Source organism: Dasypus novemcinctus, chromosome 20 (assembly GCF_030445035.2).
Source record: "Dasypus novemcinctus isolate mDasNov1 chromosome 20, mDasNov1.1.hap2, whole genome shotgun sequence".
NCBI lineage: Eukaryota > Metazoa > Chordata > Mammalia > Cingulata > Dasypodidae > Dasypus > Dasypus novemcinctus.
Genome location: NC_080692.1, coordinates 15,129,286 through 15,148,304, shown reverse-complemented (window position 1 = coordinate 15,148,304; position 19,019 = coordinate 15,129,286). Strand labels below are relative to the sequence as shown.

Genomic DNA, 19,019 nt, shown 5'->3' with positions numbered 1-19,019 from the left:
AAGTACGGGTGGGACACCATGCAATGTTTGGGTGCAAGTGTCAGCGAGGGAAGGAGGAAGAGACGAGAGCCACTTGCCCCCTGGGGACCACAGCGCTGACCAGGAGAAAGGAGCGGTTGCTGGGTTCCCACTGAGGCCCCATTTGCACCTCCCGCTGCAGAGGGCAGGCAGCGCCCAGGAACGAGGCGCCTGCAGCCGCGTTTTCAAACTTACTTAACTCTCCAGTTTGGGGGAACTTCTTTTGATCTCTCCAAAGGGGCGAGTATCTAAGCCATATCTAAAAGGTGCGCGGGGAGGAAGGGGAGTGAGCCGCACCCGAGCAGGAGAGGCTGAGCAGCTGAAGGGAGGTCTCCCACACTCTTTCAGAGGAGATGACCGTGCGCGCTGCCAGCCCCATCACACAGTCCAGCGCTTTCAAAGTTGAGCTTCTTCAGGGCAAGCTGTTGCAACCATTTTCCTCCTAAAAACAAGAGGACGGCCGGAAAAAAAAAAAAAGTGCCCGGGCCTATTGTGGAATACAAGATAGATCTTAGGACCCAAATGCTACTTTGTCGTCAGCAGGAGGCTGGAGGGTAAAGCGTCACTCCCCCAGGGCATTGTTTTAAAAACTTATTTAAAATCTTAATTTATTTACCTTTAAGAATACTGCTTTAAAAATATGCAACACTGCACGAATTTGCGTGTCCTCCTTGTGCAGGGGCCGTGCCAATCTTCTCTGTAGTAATTTAATAGATGTGCTACTGAGCGAGCACTCCCCAGGGCATCTTTAAACAGATTCCAACTTGTAATAGTCACAAAATGCTTTTTTTTTTTTTTTTCCAGTTTTAAGAAAGTCATTTTGCCCCTGGTTTCTCCTGTATGCATTAAATTTTCATTACCAAAAAAAAAAAATGTTGAATACCAAAACACATGGAGAACACCCATGTACCTATTTGTCACCCAACAGGAACAAAGAGTAGCATTCTATTATATTTGCTCTAGACCATAATTTAACATAAAAGGTTATAAAGAGTAGAAGTATCTTTCACTCCCCCCCCCATTCACTCTCCAGAGATAAACAAAGCCATGACACTGGAGTGTGATTGCCATGATTTTATGCACTGACTACATACAGAGGCCTCCTTAAATACTATATTGTATTTAAATTTTACACACATGGCCAATGCAATCCCTTTAACAATTCTAGCAGCCTTTTTTGCAGAAATGGAAAACCTGATCCTCAAATTCATATGAAATTGCAAGAAGCCCCAAATAGCCAAAACAATCTTGAAAATGAACGAAGCTGGAAGACTCACACTTCCTGATTTGAAAACTTACTGCAAAGCTACAGTAATTAAACCAGCCATACTGGTTTTTATATATAGTCCAAGGGAATAGAGTTGAAAGTCCAGAAATAAACCCACATGTTTGTTGATTTTTGACAAGGACGCCAAGTCCATTCGATGGAGAAAGAACATTCTCTTCAACAACTGGTCCTGAGACAACTGGAAATCCACATGCAAAAAAATGGATTTGAGCTAAAACTATAAAACTCTCACAAGAAATCATATAGGAAAATATCTTCAGGATCTTGTGTTAGGCAATGCGGCCTTAGGTCTTAATCCAAAAGCACAAGCAACAAAAGAAAAAAGATAAAATGACTTTATCAAAATTAAAAATTTTTGTGCACCAAAGGATATCATCAAAGTAAAAAGACAACCTACAGAATGGGATAAAATACTTAGAAACCACATATCCAATAAGGATTTAATACCTGGAATATATAAAGAAATTCTAGTTCAACAACAAGAAGACAAACAACCCAATTTAAAAGTGGGAAGGGAAGTGTATGTGGCTCAAGCAGTTGAGCTCCCACCTACCGCATGGGAGGTCCCAGGCTCGGTTCCCAGCACCTCCTAAAGAAGATGAGCAAGACAGCGAGCTGACACAACAGGCAGGTGCAGTGAGCTGAAAGGCACCGTGAACCGATGCAACAAAAGACTCGAGGAAAACATAATGAGAGACACAACAAAGCAGGGGGTGAAGGTGGCTCAAACAATTATGCACCTCTCTCTCCTGCCTCCTAAAAAAAAGACCAGCACACACAGACACAACAAATGCAAAACATTAAGGGGATGGGAAGAAATAAATAAATCTTCAAAAAAAAAGAAAAGAGCCAAGACCATAAAGCTCCTAGAAGACAATGTAAGGAAGCATCTATGACATCGTGTAGTAGGAAATGGTTTTATAAACTTTACACAACACAAGCAACAAAAGAAAAAATAGATAAATGGGACGTCCTCAAATACACACACACACACACAAAAATTGGGCAAAGGATTTGAATAGACATTTTTCCGAAGAGGAAATACAAATGGCCAAAAGGCACATGAAAAGATACTCAACATCACTAGCTATTAGGGAAATGCAGATCAAAACTACAATGAAATACTATTGCACACCTAGCAGAATGGCCATTACTTAAAAAAAAAAAAAAAAAAAAAAACTACAAGTGCTGGAGAGGATGTGAAGAAATGGGAATACTCATTCGCTGTTGGTGGGAGTGTAAAATGGTGCAGCCTGGGTGGAAGATGGTTTGGCAGTTCCTCAGGATGCTAACTATAGAACTGCCATATGATCTGGCAATCCCACTACCAAGCATATATTCAGAAGAACTGAAAGCAAGGACACTAACAGATATTTGCCCACAGATGTTCACAGCAGCATTATCCACAATTGCTAAAAGATGGAAACAACCTAAGCGCCCATCAACCAAAGAATGGATAAATAAAATGTGATATGTACAGACGATGGAATACTATTCAGCTATTAAGAAGAAATGAACTGGGGAAGCACATGACAACAGGGATGAGCCCTGAGGACATTAGGTGGAGTGAAATAAGTCAGACACAAAAGGACGAACATGGTAGGGTCTCACTGATGTGAGCTAAATGCAATGAGTAAACTTACGGAGTTGAACTATATAGTTTAGTAGGAGACAAAATGTGGGTTGAGAAGGGGAAGCTGATACTGAATGTATATAGAATGTTTAATAAGGTCAGTTGTAAATATGTGGTAATGGATGGCGTTGATGGGATACATTATAATGAGTATAACAAAAACTGGTAATTTATAAACGTGATTATGGCTGAAAGGGGTAGTCCGGGATGGTCAATGTCAACTGAAAGACAGCTAGAGTATAATCTAAGGACTGTATAACAGTGATGTTGGTGGTAGATGAGAATTGTGGTTAATATAAATGCAAGAATGTTCTATACGAGGTATTAAGAATATGGTGATACATAGGAAAAATGCAAATAATGTAACTTATAGACTATAGTTAAGAGTAATATTGTAATATTTGTGTAGCAAAGGCAAAGAAGGTACTATTTCAGTGCTAAAAGTAAAAAAAAAGAATATGGGGTTTAGTTTTATAAGATATGAACGTGACTAAGCATTATTTTTCTTCATTTTCTTCATTAACAAGGAGACCTTGGTCATGTCATTTAACCAACCTGTGCTCATTTGTGTATCTTTCTGAACACTGGAGAAACAACTGATTTTGTTTTTAGGATTAAATGAGATAAATGTGGGAGTGGATGTGGTTCTAGCAGTTAAACATCTGCTTCCCACATGGGAGGTCCCAGGTTCAGTTCCTGGTACCTCGTAAGGAAGACAGAAACAACAAGCAAAAACAGATGTAGAGGTCAACTCTGGGGAGCCGACGTGGCTCAGTGGTTGAGTGCTGGCTTCCCACATATGAGGTCCCAGGTTCATTCCCTGACCCCAGGTACAAAAAAAAAAAAAAAAAAGGAAGAGAGAGAGAGAGAAATATACCTAGACAGAATTTTTTTAGATTCCATAATTTGTCAAAGTGTCTTTTGTCTATTATTTTTCTGAAGTTGAAATAAAGTTTACTTTAAAAAAAAAAAGATGCTCATTAACATTAGCCATTAAAGAAATGCAAATCAAAACTGTAATTAGATACCACTTCAAACCCATTAGGATAGCTATTAAAAAGAAAAAGAAGGGAAAACGGACTTTGGCCCAGTGGTTAGGGCGTCCGTCTACCATATGGGAGGTCCGCGGTTCAAATCCCGGGCCTCCTTGACCCGTGTGGAGCTGGCCATGCGCAGCGCTGATGCGCGCAAGGAGTGCCGTGCCATGCAAGGGTGTCCCCCGCGTGGGGGAGCCCCACGAGCAAGGAGTGCGCCCGTGAGGAAAGCCGCCCAGCGTGAAAAGAAAGAGCAGCCTGCCCAGGAATGGCGCCGCCCACACTTCCCGTGCCGCTGACGACAACAGAAGCGGACAAAGAAACAAGACGCAGCAAATAGACACCAAGAACAGACAACCAGGGGAGGGGGGGGGGGGCGGAATTAAATAAATAAATAAATAAATCTCTAAAAAAAAAAAGGACTCAGAACCATAAACTTTAAAGAAAAAAAAAAAAAAGAAAAATAAAAAGAAAAAAGAAGCTCCCATACATTGTTGTTGGGATGTAAAATGGTTGAGTCATTGTGGAAAAGTTTAATAGTCCCTGAGAAAGTTAAACATAGAATTACCATATGGTCCAGCAGTTCCCATTCCTGGGTATCTACCCAAGAGAATAAAAAGCAGGGACACAGACAGATACTTGTAAACCATTGTTTGTCACAGCATTCATTATTCACAACAGCCAAAAGGTGGAACCACCCGTGTCCATCAACAGATGAATGGCTAAACAAAATATGGTATAGTCATATCCTGGAATATTATTCAGCTGTAAAAAGAAATGAAGTGCTAATATATGCTATAACAAGATGAACCTTGAAGAAGCCATGTTAAATGAAACCGGTCAGCACAAAAGGACAAATAATTGTATGATTTCTCTTCTATGAAATAGTTGAAATAAGTTCATTTACAGAAACAGAAAGCAAATAAATGGCTTCCAGGTATGGAGAGGGGGAAATGGGGAGTATGAGTTTGTTTGGGGTGATGAAAATATTCTGGAAATAGTGGTGAAAGTTACACAGTATTGTCAGTGTATTTAATGAAAGAGAATTGTTCATTTCAAACTGGTTAAAATGATTACATATATTTTACCACAACTTTCAAAAGTAATTTTTAAAAATTCATACAAATGGATTCATACTATACATAAATAAGGTTTAGTAACTTTTCACCCACTCATATCTTTTAGATCTATTCACATTAAAATATAACTAATTTATCTTAACTTTTATATAGTATGTACATTATATAAATATATTCCACAATTTCCTACTAATGGGGGTCTTTGCTATTGCAAATATTTCTACACTAAACATCTATGTTGCCTGTATATGTCTAGGAGTTTCTCAAGGGTATATAGACGTAGAATTACTGGGGCTATGGAGTATGCACATTTTCAATTGTATTAGATATCATCAAATAATGTTCCAAAGTAGACATAGCAATTTACACTGCCATTAACAGTCTTTGAGTTACCATTTGTCTATATGGTCCTTCAACATTATGCAACTATCAGACCTTTTATTAATAGCTGTCAACATGATAGTATATGGAATCATTTTGTTGAATTAAATATTTATTCATTTTCATTTCCCTGATTACTACTAAGCATCCTTTCCTGTTATTGGATATATAAGGTTTCCACGACTGTAAATTTGTCATTCATATTCTTTGCCTGATTTTTTCCACGGAGTCATTTATCTTTTTCTTATTTATATTTTTATGTATTTTAATTACCAATCATTGCATGTCCTCTCTTTTAAATGTTACCTGAGGAACACTTAAGTTAAACCATGGCTCTTAATTAATAGTCCTTATAATTAAAGTTATATAATTATAAAAATATGCTATCAATTGTAACAAATGTTCCACACCAATGCAAGATATTGGTGGTGGGGTTGTATATGGGAATCCTGTATCTTATGCATGATTATTCTGTAAAGCCACAACTTCTCTAATAAAGAAAAAGAAATTTTTTAAAAAATATAAACTGAGAAGACTTCTGAATATATTACTCCTGAAATAGTTGGTACTACCCCAAAGTCAGAAGAGAATAATTTACATTTTATCAGATCTACAATCATCAACAAAATCACATGTTTGCATTTGGAGAGAACTTCATACTTTCAAGGCACCTTTTAATCAACTAATTGCAGCCTTGAGAAAAAACTCGGGAGGCTCTTGGGGCCTTAAATCCTCATTTGTAAAATGCGATTCAGTGGTTGATCATGAAATCTTTTGAATGATCGAAGTCTGACTTCCTAACTCTATTTTGCAGCTGGGAAAATAAGAGGTCTGCTCCGCTGAAACTAAACCTTAGCCATCTGATCCTTTGTACATGAGAGTCCACAACAGGGCCACACTGAAAGCTGTCCTGGAGAGGAGGCAGGAAGACCGGATTCCAGACCTTCTCCAAAACTAGGGAAGATGACAGCTACCCTTCTCCACTCACAGAACAAAGATGAGCCCAGTGTTCCTGCTCCCAAAAAGAAAGGTTGGGAGCGGGTGTGGCTCAGTAGTTGAGCGCCTGCTTTCATGTGTATAAAGTCCTGGGTTCAAGTCCAGATACTTCCTAAAAAAAAAAAGCTAACATCAGTTTTGGGAGCAGTTGTGGCCCAAGCAGTTGAACACCTGCTTCCCATATTGGAGGTCCTGGGTTCAATCCCTGATGCCTCCTAAAAACAAAAAATAAAACAATAAGCAAACAGACAGAAAAACCAAAGGGATTCAGTGGTTGAGTGCCGGCCTCCCACATAAGAAGACCTGGGTTCAATCCCTGGCCCCCGGTACCTAAAAAAAACAGGGGGGCATGTGAATACAAGGATGAATACAACTTTTTCTGAGCAATAAAGGGGTGGGAGAATTGATTCCATCCTAAGTGTCATATTGTATGGAGATGTTATCTAGATTTAACTGCTAGATCAAAGTTTCTGTTACAAAGATGAAAGGGGAAAAACTCAGTTTTTTTGTTATGGTTCTATCCAGAAACACCCATTTACCCAGAGCTTGTATCTGAGACTGTAACAAACAGGAGCTGCAGAAAATGAAAAATCACCATAAAAATGGCTAAAACATTGGAGATGAGTGATACCATGGCAGCCAGCATGAAATTTTTCCAAAGATGTGTGGTCCCAAGTAACCCTGTGGAGAGAAGGCTCTGGTGGTGAAACAATCAGCATCAACTTGGCCAGTTTGATCTCTGTAGGGTGTCTTCTCTGTTTCTACCAGAAAGCAAATATACCGGGACAAACAATGCAAAAGTCCTCTAGTGTAACTCTTCAGTTAAAAATAAAAACTGTGATACAGAATCTTAGGCAGGTGGGAAGTGGGTGTAGTTCAAGCGATTGAGCTCCCACCTACTACATGGGAGGTGCCGGGTTCAGTTTCCGGTACCTCCTGGAGAAGACGAGCAAGACAGCGAGCTGGTACAATGAATGGGCAGGCATGGTGAGCTGACACAACAAGATGGCACAACAAGGAGATACAAAGAGGAAAGACAACGAGAGACACAACAAAGCAGGGAGCTGAGGAGGTGGCTCAAGTGATTTGAGCAGCTCTCTCCCACATGGGAGGTCCCAAGTTCAGTTCCCGGTGCCTCCTAAAGAGAAGATGAGCAGATGCAGAAAGCACACAGCAAACAGAGAGCAGACAGTGAGTGCAAACAACGAGGGGGTGGGAATAACTAAATAAAATATATCTTAAAAAAGAAGAAGCTTAGGCAGGTAAATGCAGTCTGTCTTTCATAACAAAAATCTAGTGTTCTTTTTATTAATATGGAAACAGATTACCAAACAAACATTTTCTTCTCCTGCCTCTGATTATGAGCCTGATTCCTACTGTTTGCACAAAATGCCTTAAGCATAACAGGTGTTCAGTAAATATCTGGTAAATGAACCAGTAAATGATTAATAGTACCCGTTGGATACTGGTAACAACTACTAATTTCAGAGCATTTAGGGAGTTAGCAAAAGTAAGGATGGGAGAATTATTCACTTGACAACTGTAAAAACAGAAGAAAAATAATCCCTATAGTTTCCTAACTGTCCTTTCTGTAGGAAAGGGCTTAATAGCTACCCATGACAATACACGCTAACATGTCTTCACAGCACCTTGTATTTTAAACCCTCATTAACAAAACCTTAGTGTTACAGCCTATACATCTCCTACACAGTTTTTCTCCGACATAAACTTTTTAAAAGAGTTAAACCCTAAAACGGAAGAAAAACGTCCTCACAAACACTGTGCTAGTGGCGGGGAATAAAAAGCCTGAGCCTTCCCCCACCATGACCCGTAGAAAGCTCCCTGAGCGACAGATACGGGTGGGCCTTGGAAAATGCCTAATGCTGTTCCAGAAAAAAAAAAACATCCAGGTGGCGGGCGGTCACCACGTGGTCAGCGCCCCGACCTTCCATTCCACTGGGCGTCGGGAGCAGAGCGGGGCAGAGCCGAATCGGAGGGAGGCCCGCGGAGGCGGGGCCGTGCTTTGGCACTGCTCTTCCCAGGCAGGTGAAAATCCCGCCTCTCTGGGCCTGCCTGGCTTCCCCTCTGCACCTAGAGCAATCTGTCCCGAGAGCCCCTCCGAGGAAGAGCAGGGCAAGGGGACAGCCGGACGGCTGTGATCACACTGGAGTTCAAGTTCAAAACCTGCCCAGGGTCACACGTGGGACAGAAGCCGAGGCAGGGCCTTCACCACGCCTTGGAAATTCCTCAAGCAATTCTGGAGGAAAGAGGAAACAAGCCGGCCGGCAGGGACTCAAAGGAACATCGCTCTTTCAAGAGCAATTCCACGGGCTCAGACAGAGGGGTCAGAATCCTCCTCAGTCCCAAGCGAAGTCTGCTCCTGGCCTCCTGTCCCGGCAGCTTAGTTGTAGGAAAGGTAACTGATGAGCCGAGGAGGAATATTTAACTTGGCGATCTTCTCCAGCGCTCTGACGCCAGCGGCCTTCCTCAAGCTCACTCTGCAAAGCTGCGACAGGGTCAGAGGTGTCTCTGGAAAAAAGAGGACAAGGAAGTTTGGGAGCATAGTTTAAGGAAATAGTATAATGTTCTGTGACTTAACACAGGGAAGGGGGAATTGGGGAAGTCCCGCTTTTCCTTGGAAACGAGGACATGTCCTGCCTGCCTTACCTGGAAGATTTACAGAAAGGACAGTCAGGACCTAAGCAAGACCAGGGAAAGGAATTCGGGAGATGGCCACTGGGGTTTCATTTTGTGGACTGTTGGGTTGGTTGGTTTTGGGGTGAGTGGATTTCATTCATTCATTCATTCATTCATGCATTCATTCACGGATTATCATAGTGTTCTAATTCAGCACACAGATTTCTCTGCAAAGAACCAATTTGTGGCTAGCTGGCTCATCCATCAAGTTTCAAGACAAATGAGGCAGCTGTGGGTCAGGTGCAGGCTTCCTGCTGCTCTGGGCTCACTCTTGCTAGGAAACGCTGCAGGGGTGCAGGGGAGCCCGAGAAGGGCAGATGCAGCCGTGCAAACCAGCACCAGCAGACCAAGTGCTCAAAGTGCCCGTCCCGGTGGCAAAGGGCTGGGACGTGAGGACCCAGCTTCAGCTCAAGGAGGGTCCACAAACCGAAGAGGGAAGATGGGAGAGGGGCCTGGGGGCCTGATGGAGAAGGGGAAGGCTCCCAAAGGCAAGCCGGGCCTCACTCTCGTAGAACTCGAAGCACTTGGCAGGGGCACTGCTGCTCCACGTGTAGTCCGAGGGCTTCTTCCCTCGGTTGTCTCGGGCGTAGATGTTGCCTCCGAACTCAATGAGCATCTCGATGAGGTCCACGTTCTTCACCTTGGCCGCGTGGTGCAGGGCTGTCTCGTGAAGCTTTGCTGCATTCACATTGGCCCCTGGGGATCCACAAGGGAACCGGTTAGGACCCAGGAGGGAGCCTGAAGCCAAGAGAAACACTGGCTTCTACTTCTCCCAGCTCAAAAAGCAGCCGCCGCCACCACCCCTGGGAAGCAGATGTGGCTCAAGCAGTTGGGCTCCCGTCTACCATATGGGGGGCCCAAGGTTCCATGCCCAGGGCCTCCTAGTGAAGGCAGGCTGGCCAGCGCAGCAAGCGGGTCCACGTGGAGTGCCGGCCCACGCAGGAGTGCTGGCCGACGCGGAGAGGTGGTGCAGCAAGGTGATGCAATAAGAGACACAGGGAGAGACAATAAGAGATGAGGTGGCACAAGAGAATGATTACCTCTCTCCCACTCCAGAAGGTCCCAGGATCATTTCCCAGAGCTGCCTAATGAAAAGACAAGCAGACACAGAGGAACACACAGCAAATGGACACAGAGAGCAGACAACAGTGGGGGAGGGGGATAAATAAAAATAAATCTCAAAAAAAATAAAAGTGGCCTCTGTCTCCAAAACAAAAAGCAAGACAGACTCTGCTGTAGTGTTAATTCTGGCAACATTCCTGCCAATTGAGAAGGGAAGATTCTCTTCCTTTTAACAACAGAGAAGGAGGCACAGGGGAAATAAAATTGCTTTCTTAAGATCACAGAAAAAACTATGGGGAGAAGCAGGTGGGGCTCAAGCAGTTGGGTGCCTGCCTACCACATAAGAAGACCTGGTTCAGTTCCCAGTGCCTCCTAAAGAAGACGAGCAAGACAGCGAGCTGATGCAATGGGCTGGTGCGACAAGCTGATGCAACAAGGTGATACAACAAGATGACACCACAAGATGACACAAGGAGACAAGACAAGGAAACACAATAAGAGACATAACAAGCAGGGAGCAGAGGTGGCTCAAGCAATTGGGTGTCTCCCTCCCACATGGGAGGTCCCAAGTTCAGTTCCTGGTACCTCCTGAAAAGAAGACAAGCCAACACAGAGAGCACACAACAAACAGACAGAGAGCAGACAGCACGTGCAAACGAGGGGGTGGGGGGCAAGGGTAGAAAGAAAGAAATCTTAAAAAAAAAAAGCAGTTACAGAATGGGGGATAGGTCTAAAAATCACACCTCCCTTCACTCCTGTTTGCTCTGATGACATGATGCAGGAGCCTTGGGCAAGGTGACTCCTTCCAAGAGGTGACTTTCCCAGAGCACTAAGGGGGATCTCTTCAAGATGGGCTCCTGGCATTGTTTGACTGGGTGTAAAGGAAGGAAAGGTGACCAAGAAGGGAAGCTAGAGTCACTATAAAACGGCAGACAAGATGGACACAGAGGAATGGGCGGGAGCTGAAAACATGGTGCTGAGTGAAAACTAAGAAGCATCATGATACCACGGACGTCACTTAGAAACACATGCCTCAAATGACAATATTACCTTACAAACACACAGAGAGAGAAGGATCTAAGTAACACATTGGAATAGTTGTGGGGTGAGGGGGTAGGAAACAGGACAGGGATAAAAGGAGGAGGGAGGGGGAAGGGCAGAAAGTGCCTTTTATTTTTTAAAAATTTATTTTTTATTTATTTCTCCCCTTCCCCCCGCCCCCCGCCCCCCAGTTGTCTGCTCTGTGTCCATTCGCTGTGTGTTCTTCTATGACTGCTTCTATCCTTATCAGCGGCACTGGGAATCTGTGTTTCTTTTTGTTGCGTCATCTTGTTGTGTCAGCTCTCAGTGTGTGCAGCGCCTTTGAGAGACCAATGATGACAATATGCTTGAACAGAGGCTTATGATGGCGGGGGAGGGAGTATGAGAGACAGAGAGGTAGGAAGGAGGGAAAAAGGAAGAAAGGATAGAAGGAGAGAGGAGAGACAGAGGGAGGGAGGGAGGAAGAGAGAGGGAAAAGGAGGGTGAAGGAAGCCAGCAAAACAACAAATACCATTTGACCATTAGAGCCCTCGATTCTACACTTCAGAGGAAAAGGGTCAAAGTTTTCTCATCACCAAAAACCTGACTTCAAAGCAAAATAGCTTTGACGTGGACTGAGAATAAAACCTTCCCCAGCAGAGAGAAGAAAATGTCTCCTGCTCCTCAGCCCTCCAACAACCCGGCGCTTTCCCTGGAACACAAGCACAAATAGCTCGAGACACGCTTGCTGAAACAATAACTAAGAGAAGCAGTGGCAAGGTGGAAGCGGAACAACCCTCAGGAAGCTACGTGCGAGTGCTTCTAGCCGAGTTCAGTATTTATCGTTGGTGATCAGATTAAAAATTAAGTCACCATCCCCAGTCCTCCTCCTCGGCAAAAATAATCTTCAGTTCCGCAACTTGGACTCACTGCCTACAAAAAGAACAATGGGCTCTGTGTCTACACCTTGAGGAGCCACCTGGTGGCGACGTCCCCAGCTGGGTTTCTCAAGCAGGGCCTGTTCCCTCCCTGAAACCACAGGCAACATGGCCTGTGTAGGGAAGCGGATATGGCTCAACTGTTTGGGCACCTGCCTACCATGAGAGGTCCTGGGTTCGGGTGCCAGGTTCGGTTCCCAGTGCCTCCTGGAGAAGGCGAGTAAACAATGAGCAGACAGATGAGATAATCATCTGGGGGTGGGGGTAACAAGTTTTTTAAAGTAAATAAATCTTAAAAAAAAAAAAAAAAAGGCCTGTGTGCCTGTTTTTCTAGGGACATGGTCTATGGCTTTCAGCAGATTTTCCAAAGGGTCTGTGCACCTAAAAGCTAAGAACCACTACTTTAAAAAAGTATATAAGGATACACCACTCTCTACTTTTCTGATGTATGAAATTTTCCATCACTAAACAAGTTTTCTTTAAGAAAATAAAATCTATTTGACCTAACAAGGGATGTTAAATGAGACTGCCTGGTCAGATGAGACTAGCAATCAAGGATTATTTTTATTCTGAACAGACGCTGACAAGGTGATGGCGGGCAACGAACATCAAGTAATCACATTATTTGACATTAACAAGGACGTCAACCATCCTTCCCCTGAAGAATTCTAGCCGGCCATCAGCTGACCTCCAGGTGAATGGAAACTGTCCCTGAAATCCACTGGGTACCTGCTGAAGGCTATAATGGACATCAGGATTATCTTTCTTTCCAACCCACCCCTTGGTACTGCCACCTTGCAATTTGGGGCTGGGCGCTGGGGGAGGCAAGAGCAGGACTGGGCCAACCTCCAGCTCCCGGTGGAGGCCCTGATTGGTTGGATCCCTCTGCCCCACTTTAGTAACTGGGTCAAATAAACTTGGACCAAGCCAATCAGAACTTGACAATGTCCAAGCCATTGGGATTGGTTTAGGTTTGGTCATGTGATCCAATTTGGGTCAAAGAGACATAAGGGGAGGTGTGCCAGGGGCATCTAGGAAAGGAGATTTTTCATGCTTCTGAAAAAGCTAACCTGGAGCTTCTCTCTCCTTCTAGAAAGTCAAGTATTTGCATTTTAGCCTGAATCTGCTGCCTCCATTTTGCCACTATGAAGGAAGCCAGGTTTAGGATAAAGAAACTGAATTCTAGATGACACTGTAGAACCACTAAATCAAATTCACTCTTAAATCTGCTCTACTTATGGACCCTTCAGGTAACTTGAACAAAGAAATTCCCTTTATTGTTTAACCCAGTTTGAGGGGTTAGTTTCCTACTACATGTAAAGAAGTAATTGTTGGGAAACGGACTTTGGCCCAGTGGTTAGGGCGTCCGTCTACCACATGGGAGGTCCACGGTTCAAACCCCGGGCCTCCTTGACCCGTGTGGAGCTGGCCCATGTGCAGTGCTGATGCGCGCAAGGAGTGCCCTGCCATGCAGGGGTGTCCCCCGCGTAGAGGAGCCCCAGCGCGAAGGAGGGAGCAGCCTGCGGAGGAATGGCGCCGCCCACACTTCCCGTGCCGCTGACAACAGAAGCGGACAAAGAAACAAGACGCAGCAAAAAGACACAGAAAACAGACAACCGGGGGAGGGGAGGGGAATTAAATAAAATAAAATAAAAAAAAAGAAGTAATTGTTGATATAAAAGCCTAACTAGGGAAACGGACTTTGGCCCAGTGGTTAGGGCGTCCGTCTACCATATGGGAGGTCTGCGGTTCAAACCCCGGGCCTCCTTGACCCGTGTGGAGCTGGCCCACGCGCAGTGCTGATGCGCGCAAAGAGTGCCTTGCCACGCAAGGGTGTCCCCCGCGTGGGGGAGCCCCACGCGCAAGGAGTGCGCCCGTGAGGAAAGCCGCCCAGCGTGAAAAGAAAGTGCAGCCTGCCCAGGAATGGCGCCGCCCACACTTCCCATACCGCTGACGACAACAGAAGCGGACAAAGAAACAAGACGCAGCAAATAGACACCAAGAACAGACAACCAGGGGAGGGGGGGAATTAAATAAATAAATAAATCTTTAAAAAATTTAAAAAAAAAAAAAGCCTAACTAATATATAAAGGATATTTGGGTCAAAAACACTAATTTGAACCTTTCTCTGACAGCTATGAACTTTAAAAAAAAAAAAAAGGAACAAACATATTGAGCACATAAACCAGGATCTGCAGAGAGGTGTTGTACTGTAAAATTTTTTATTTTATTATTTTTTTTAGGAGGTACCTTGTAGATGGAAGGCAGGCTGAACCACTGAGCTATATCCACTCCCCAACTTTTTTATTTTATAAGCTCACTTGTAATGATAATGCCCTTTATTGATAGAAATGGACCCAACCATCAGATAAGGAATTTGGCTGAAAGACCTTATGATTGCTTCTAACCTAGATATTTTATCATGGCTTTTTTTTTTTTTTAAACCCAATTGCTGCACACAAAATGAATCCTTTTCACTGAAAAAGACTTAAAAGCGGCACACTAAAGTGCAGAAGTGTCACTAATAGAAAACTACATATAACTTAAACTCAAATGACTATCTCCTGGAGAGAATTTATAATCTATTTCTTAACAGCTTTGTTCTTTATCCCGAACCACACCCAGAACGGATGAAATGGCTGAGCTAAAATGCTTCCCTCATCAAAACATTTAAAGTGGATTCATAATGAAAACTCCCTGTCAATACGCGCAGCAGCTAGCTTTTAAAACTTCTTTTGTAGACAGACAGAAAGTTGATTGGCTTTTTGTTTTCATGTTTTTAGTGGTGGTAGTAGTGGTAGACTTTTACCTTGAGAATCTCTCTATCCTGAGCCTTTTCAGGACACCTGACAATAACCTAGATTCCAAAAGCTCCTGGCCCCTCTACACTGCTCCATTTCGTGTTAGATCACCTTCTCTTCCTGATTTAGACAGAACCCTTATTGGCAGGGAGTGTGGATGGATCCCTGCGTCACCGAATAACAATTATTAGCTTTTGTTGAGTACCTGTTATGCACCAGGTACTGTGGAAATATTATCATGATCCTCTTAACAAGCCGGCAAAGTAGAGTTTAGTTTTCTGTTCTTATGGATACAGAAACTGAGGCCCAAGGTCTCAGCTGGGAAGTGGCAGAGCCGGCTCCAAGCCCTGTTCTGGCTGACTCCACCCCTGGCTTTCTCCAGCACACAGTGCAGGTAAACCCAACGCACCTGCATTGAGCAGCACCTTGACGCAGTCCAGATGCTCCCTTGCACAGGCAACGTGCAGAGGCGTTCCAAAATGGCAATCGTGTGCTTCGAGATTGGCCCCGACGTCAACAAGAAGCCTCACACATTCAGAACTTCCTTAAAGTAAATGGAAAGAGATCAAAAGAGTCGATGAGTATATCAAAATAAATAATAAACATGATAGAAACTGGAAGAGGTGAGCCCCATGCTTGGTTGCAAGGGTAGAAAAGGGGAAACCAGAACTCTTTCCCAGCCTAGAGCCGGTCACAATTCCCACCTGGCCCTTGGGAAGCCAGGAAATGGTTCTCCTTTTTCCCAGAAGAGTGTGATGGATCCCGATGCTGGCTGTGGGAGAAAGGAAGTCATGCCAGCTCTCTGCTTTGAAAACAAGAAGTTTGGGGACATCTCTTAGGAATAGCCAGAGAAGACTCTCCCCACTGTTCCCACGGGGTCCTCACCGGGAGAGAAAGTGTTCTCCACCTCCCAACCCACAAACTGTGTCTGGAGTAGCAGCAAGCCCAGTGGAAATGGCATCTAACGACAGGAATGGCAAGTCCGAGTCTTCTCAGTGAACTTCCCCCCCACCTTCTTCCCATTCTGGTTCCCTCCAGCATCTCTGCTGATCCGTTCTCTGCCTCCTTCCCTGGCTCCTCTTCTGGTATCTTTAAGGTGGCCCTGGATGGACGTCCAGGCCTTGGCCCTCTGCTCTCCTTTCCAGGTACATTCTGCCCAAGACTCCATCCTCTCTCATCGCTCGTTGCATCTTCATCGCTGATAACTACCAAACGTTCACCTCGTGCCCTGAGATGCAGGCCCACATTGACAACCGTCTGCGGCCATTCTCATCTGGATGTCTTGATCACTACAAACTCCGTCCCCTTTCCCCAGGTGTCGTGACTCCTAGCCAGCCCGCCTCTACCAGTGACATCCCTCCCGGCTCAAACCTCAGAGACCACTTTTAGACCCTTCACTGCTCTCCCTTATACCAAGTCCTATTGATTCTCCACCCTAAACTTGTTTTAATGAATCCACCCCGTTCTGTCCATTCCCATACCAACGCCTTGGGCTCCAAGTGCTTTGCGCATTGATTCTTGCCATGATGCTTAATTCATCTCTCTGCATCCTGGATATCTGACCCCCACCACTACTCTGATCAGTCAGTACACAATGGTCACTACATGAACCGTTCTCATTTGTTTTGTGTCAACTCAATATCTGTTCAAAAACCTTCCATAATGGGAAGTGGATTTGGCTCAACGGATAGAGCATCCACCTACTATATGGGAGGTCCTGGGTTCAAACCCAGGGCCTCCTGGCCCATGCAGTGAGCTGGCCCACACGCAGTGCTGATGCGCGCAAGGAGTGCCGTGCCACACAAGGGTGTCCCCCACATGGGGGAGTCCCATGTGCAAGGAGTGCGCCCCATAAGGAGAGCTGCCCTATGCAAAAAAGGCACAGTCTACCCAGGAGAGGCGCTGCACACACAGAGAGCTGATGCAGCAAGATGATGCAACAAAAAGAGACACGGATTCCGGGTGCTGCTGACAAGAATGCAGGTGGACACAGAAGAACACACAGTGAAGGGACACAGAGAGCAGACAATGGGCAGGAGGAGAGGAGAGGAGAGAAATAAATAAAAAATAAATCTTTAAAAAAAAAACAAAAACCTTCCATAGCTACTGACGCAATCCCTGGTGCCTGCGGGTGTTGGAAAGGGGAACTAGCCGTGTGAGTCAGGGGACAGACAAGGAGGAGCAGGTCCCTGTGTGGGGCTGGAGCACATCCCAATTAAATACAGTCGAAGACAAATAAACACCACGTTGGCCAGTCAAAATATAGGCCACAATTATGCAGGCTGCGCTCAAAAGGGTAGAGTCCAAACTCCTGAGTCTGTCATTTAAAAACTTTCCACATGCTGGTCTCGCCCTAAATTTCCAGTCTTATCTGTTGCTGCCCCTCTGCGTGGGTAAGACTGGACAAACAATGACCCCCTGCTTAGACAGGCTTCCTCTTGTAGTCCCACTGTCTTAATTTCCTGGAGCCCCTACAGCAAAGTACCACAAACTGGGTGGCTGAAAACAATGGGAATGCACGGTTCACAGTTCTGGAGGCCAGAAGAACAAAGGCGAGGCAGCAGCAGAAACGGGTGCCCCCTGACACCTCCGGGAGAGAATCCTTCCTTGCCTCTTGTAGCCTCTGCTGGTTTCCTTCAATCCTTGGTGTCCTTGGCTTGTCACTGCCTCCCTCCAATATCTGCCCTGTCATCACACGGCTTTCTCTCGTCTCTTACAAGGACACTAGTCCTAATTGATTACGGACTTCGCCTTCTCCGGTATGGACTCATCTTAAGTAATTCCACGACAATGACCCTATTTCTAAATAAGGGCATATTCCGAGGTCCCAGAGTTTAGGACTTCAGCACGTCAATTGGGGGAGGCACAATTCAACCAGGAATATTCAACATAAACCGAAACCCATCTAGTCTTTGAGCCCAGTTCAAATCGTTCCTGCAACCCGAAGCCTCCAGCACTGCTTGCCCCCCTCGCCCCCGCCAAGCTCTCAGTGCCACCCCCTGGCCCAGCCCTCGGGCACTGGTCATCGTGGAGGTGTTTGGGTCTTATCTTTTTTTTTAAGATTTGTTTATTTATTTCTCTCCCCTTCCTCCTGTTGTCTGTTCTCTGTGTCTATTTGCTGCGTCTTCTTTGTCCGCTTCTGTTGTCAGCAGCACGGGAATCTGTGTTTCTTTTTGTTGCGTCATCTTGTTGTGTCAGCTCTCCGAGTATGCGGCACCATTCCTGGGCAGGCTGCACTTTCTCTCGCGCTGGGCGGCTCTCCTTATGGGGTGCACTCCTTGTGCGTGGGGCTCCCCTACACGGGGGACACCCCTGCATGGCAGGGCACTCCTTGCGCACATCAGCACTGCGCATGAGCCAGCTCCACACAGGTCAAGGAGGCCTGGGGTTTGAACCGCGAGCCTCCCATGTGGTAGATGGATGCCCTAACAACTGGGCCAAGTCTGCCGCCTGGTGTTTGGGTCTTGTCTCCCCACTTGGGTCAGAAGCTTACAAGTGCAAAACTCCAGCAAAGGTAGGGGCGCCCCTGCAGAGCTGAAGGATCTCTATTACTAGCACCCAAAAGGCAGGCAGGAGAATCATGTCAGAGAAATCCCAGTTCCTCCTGGGTCTCCAGGAACTCTCTAGACAAAGAAACTCTCCGTGTCGCCACAGCTGAGGGACCTAGAGCCAGAGGGAGTCTCATAACTCTCCTTCCCGGGTTCACGGTGCTACCTGTCTGCACTGCTTTCTTCCTAAACTCCTGCGCTTCCAGGACAAAAGAAACTTCTGGGAGCTAAAAGGAAAGGGGCCGAGGGGTCACGCTGACGGAGGGACAAGGAAGGGTGAGCGGGCCCCTGCGGAGGCCCCCGGGCACCTGCGGCGACTCACCGCTCATGCAGGCCTCGTGCAGGGGGGACGCTGTGTACAGGGGTGGGTTGACCTTCGCCCCGTGGGACAGCAAAAGTTTCACACACTCGAGGCTCCCCGAGGCGCAGGCGTCGCAGAGTGGGGTGCTGCCGTCAATGTTGCGGGCGTCCACCTGGGCGAGGGCGGAGGAGACACCGGTCAGAGGGCGCGGCAAAGCCGGGCC

General features: G+C 45.6%; 1 protein-coding gene and 1 pseudogene across 2 annotated transcripts in view; both read right to left on the bottom strand.

Moving 5' to 3' along the window:
- Positions 1–652: 652 nt before the first annotated feature.
- LOC111761526 (U6 spliceosomal RNA) lies at positions 653–752 on the bottom strand (annotated as a pseudogene).
- A 3,857-nt stretch (positions 753–4,609) lies between these two features.
- Positions 4,610–19,019, bottom strand: part of ASB13 (ankyrin repeat and SOCS box containing 13) — a 38,484-nt gene continuing 24,074 nt past the window's right edge. For both annotated transcript variants that reach the window (XM_058282460.1, XM_058282461.1), the window contains exons 3-6: positions 18,818–18,968; positions 15,357–15,491; positions 9,631–9,822; positions 4,610–8,958 (exon numbers count right to left, since the gene is read on the bottom strand). In XM_058282460.1, coding sequence (XP_058138443.1) covers positions 8,831–8,958; positions 9,631–9,822; positions 15,357–15,491; positions 18,818–18,968 — 606 coding nt within the window. In that variant the 3' untranslated portion in view covers positions 4,610–8,830. The remainder of the gene's footprint in view (positions 8,959–9,630; positions 9,823–15,356; positions 15,492–18,817; positions 18,969–19,019) is intronic.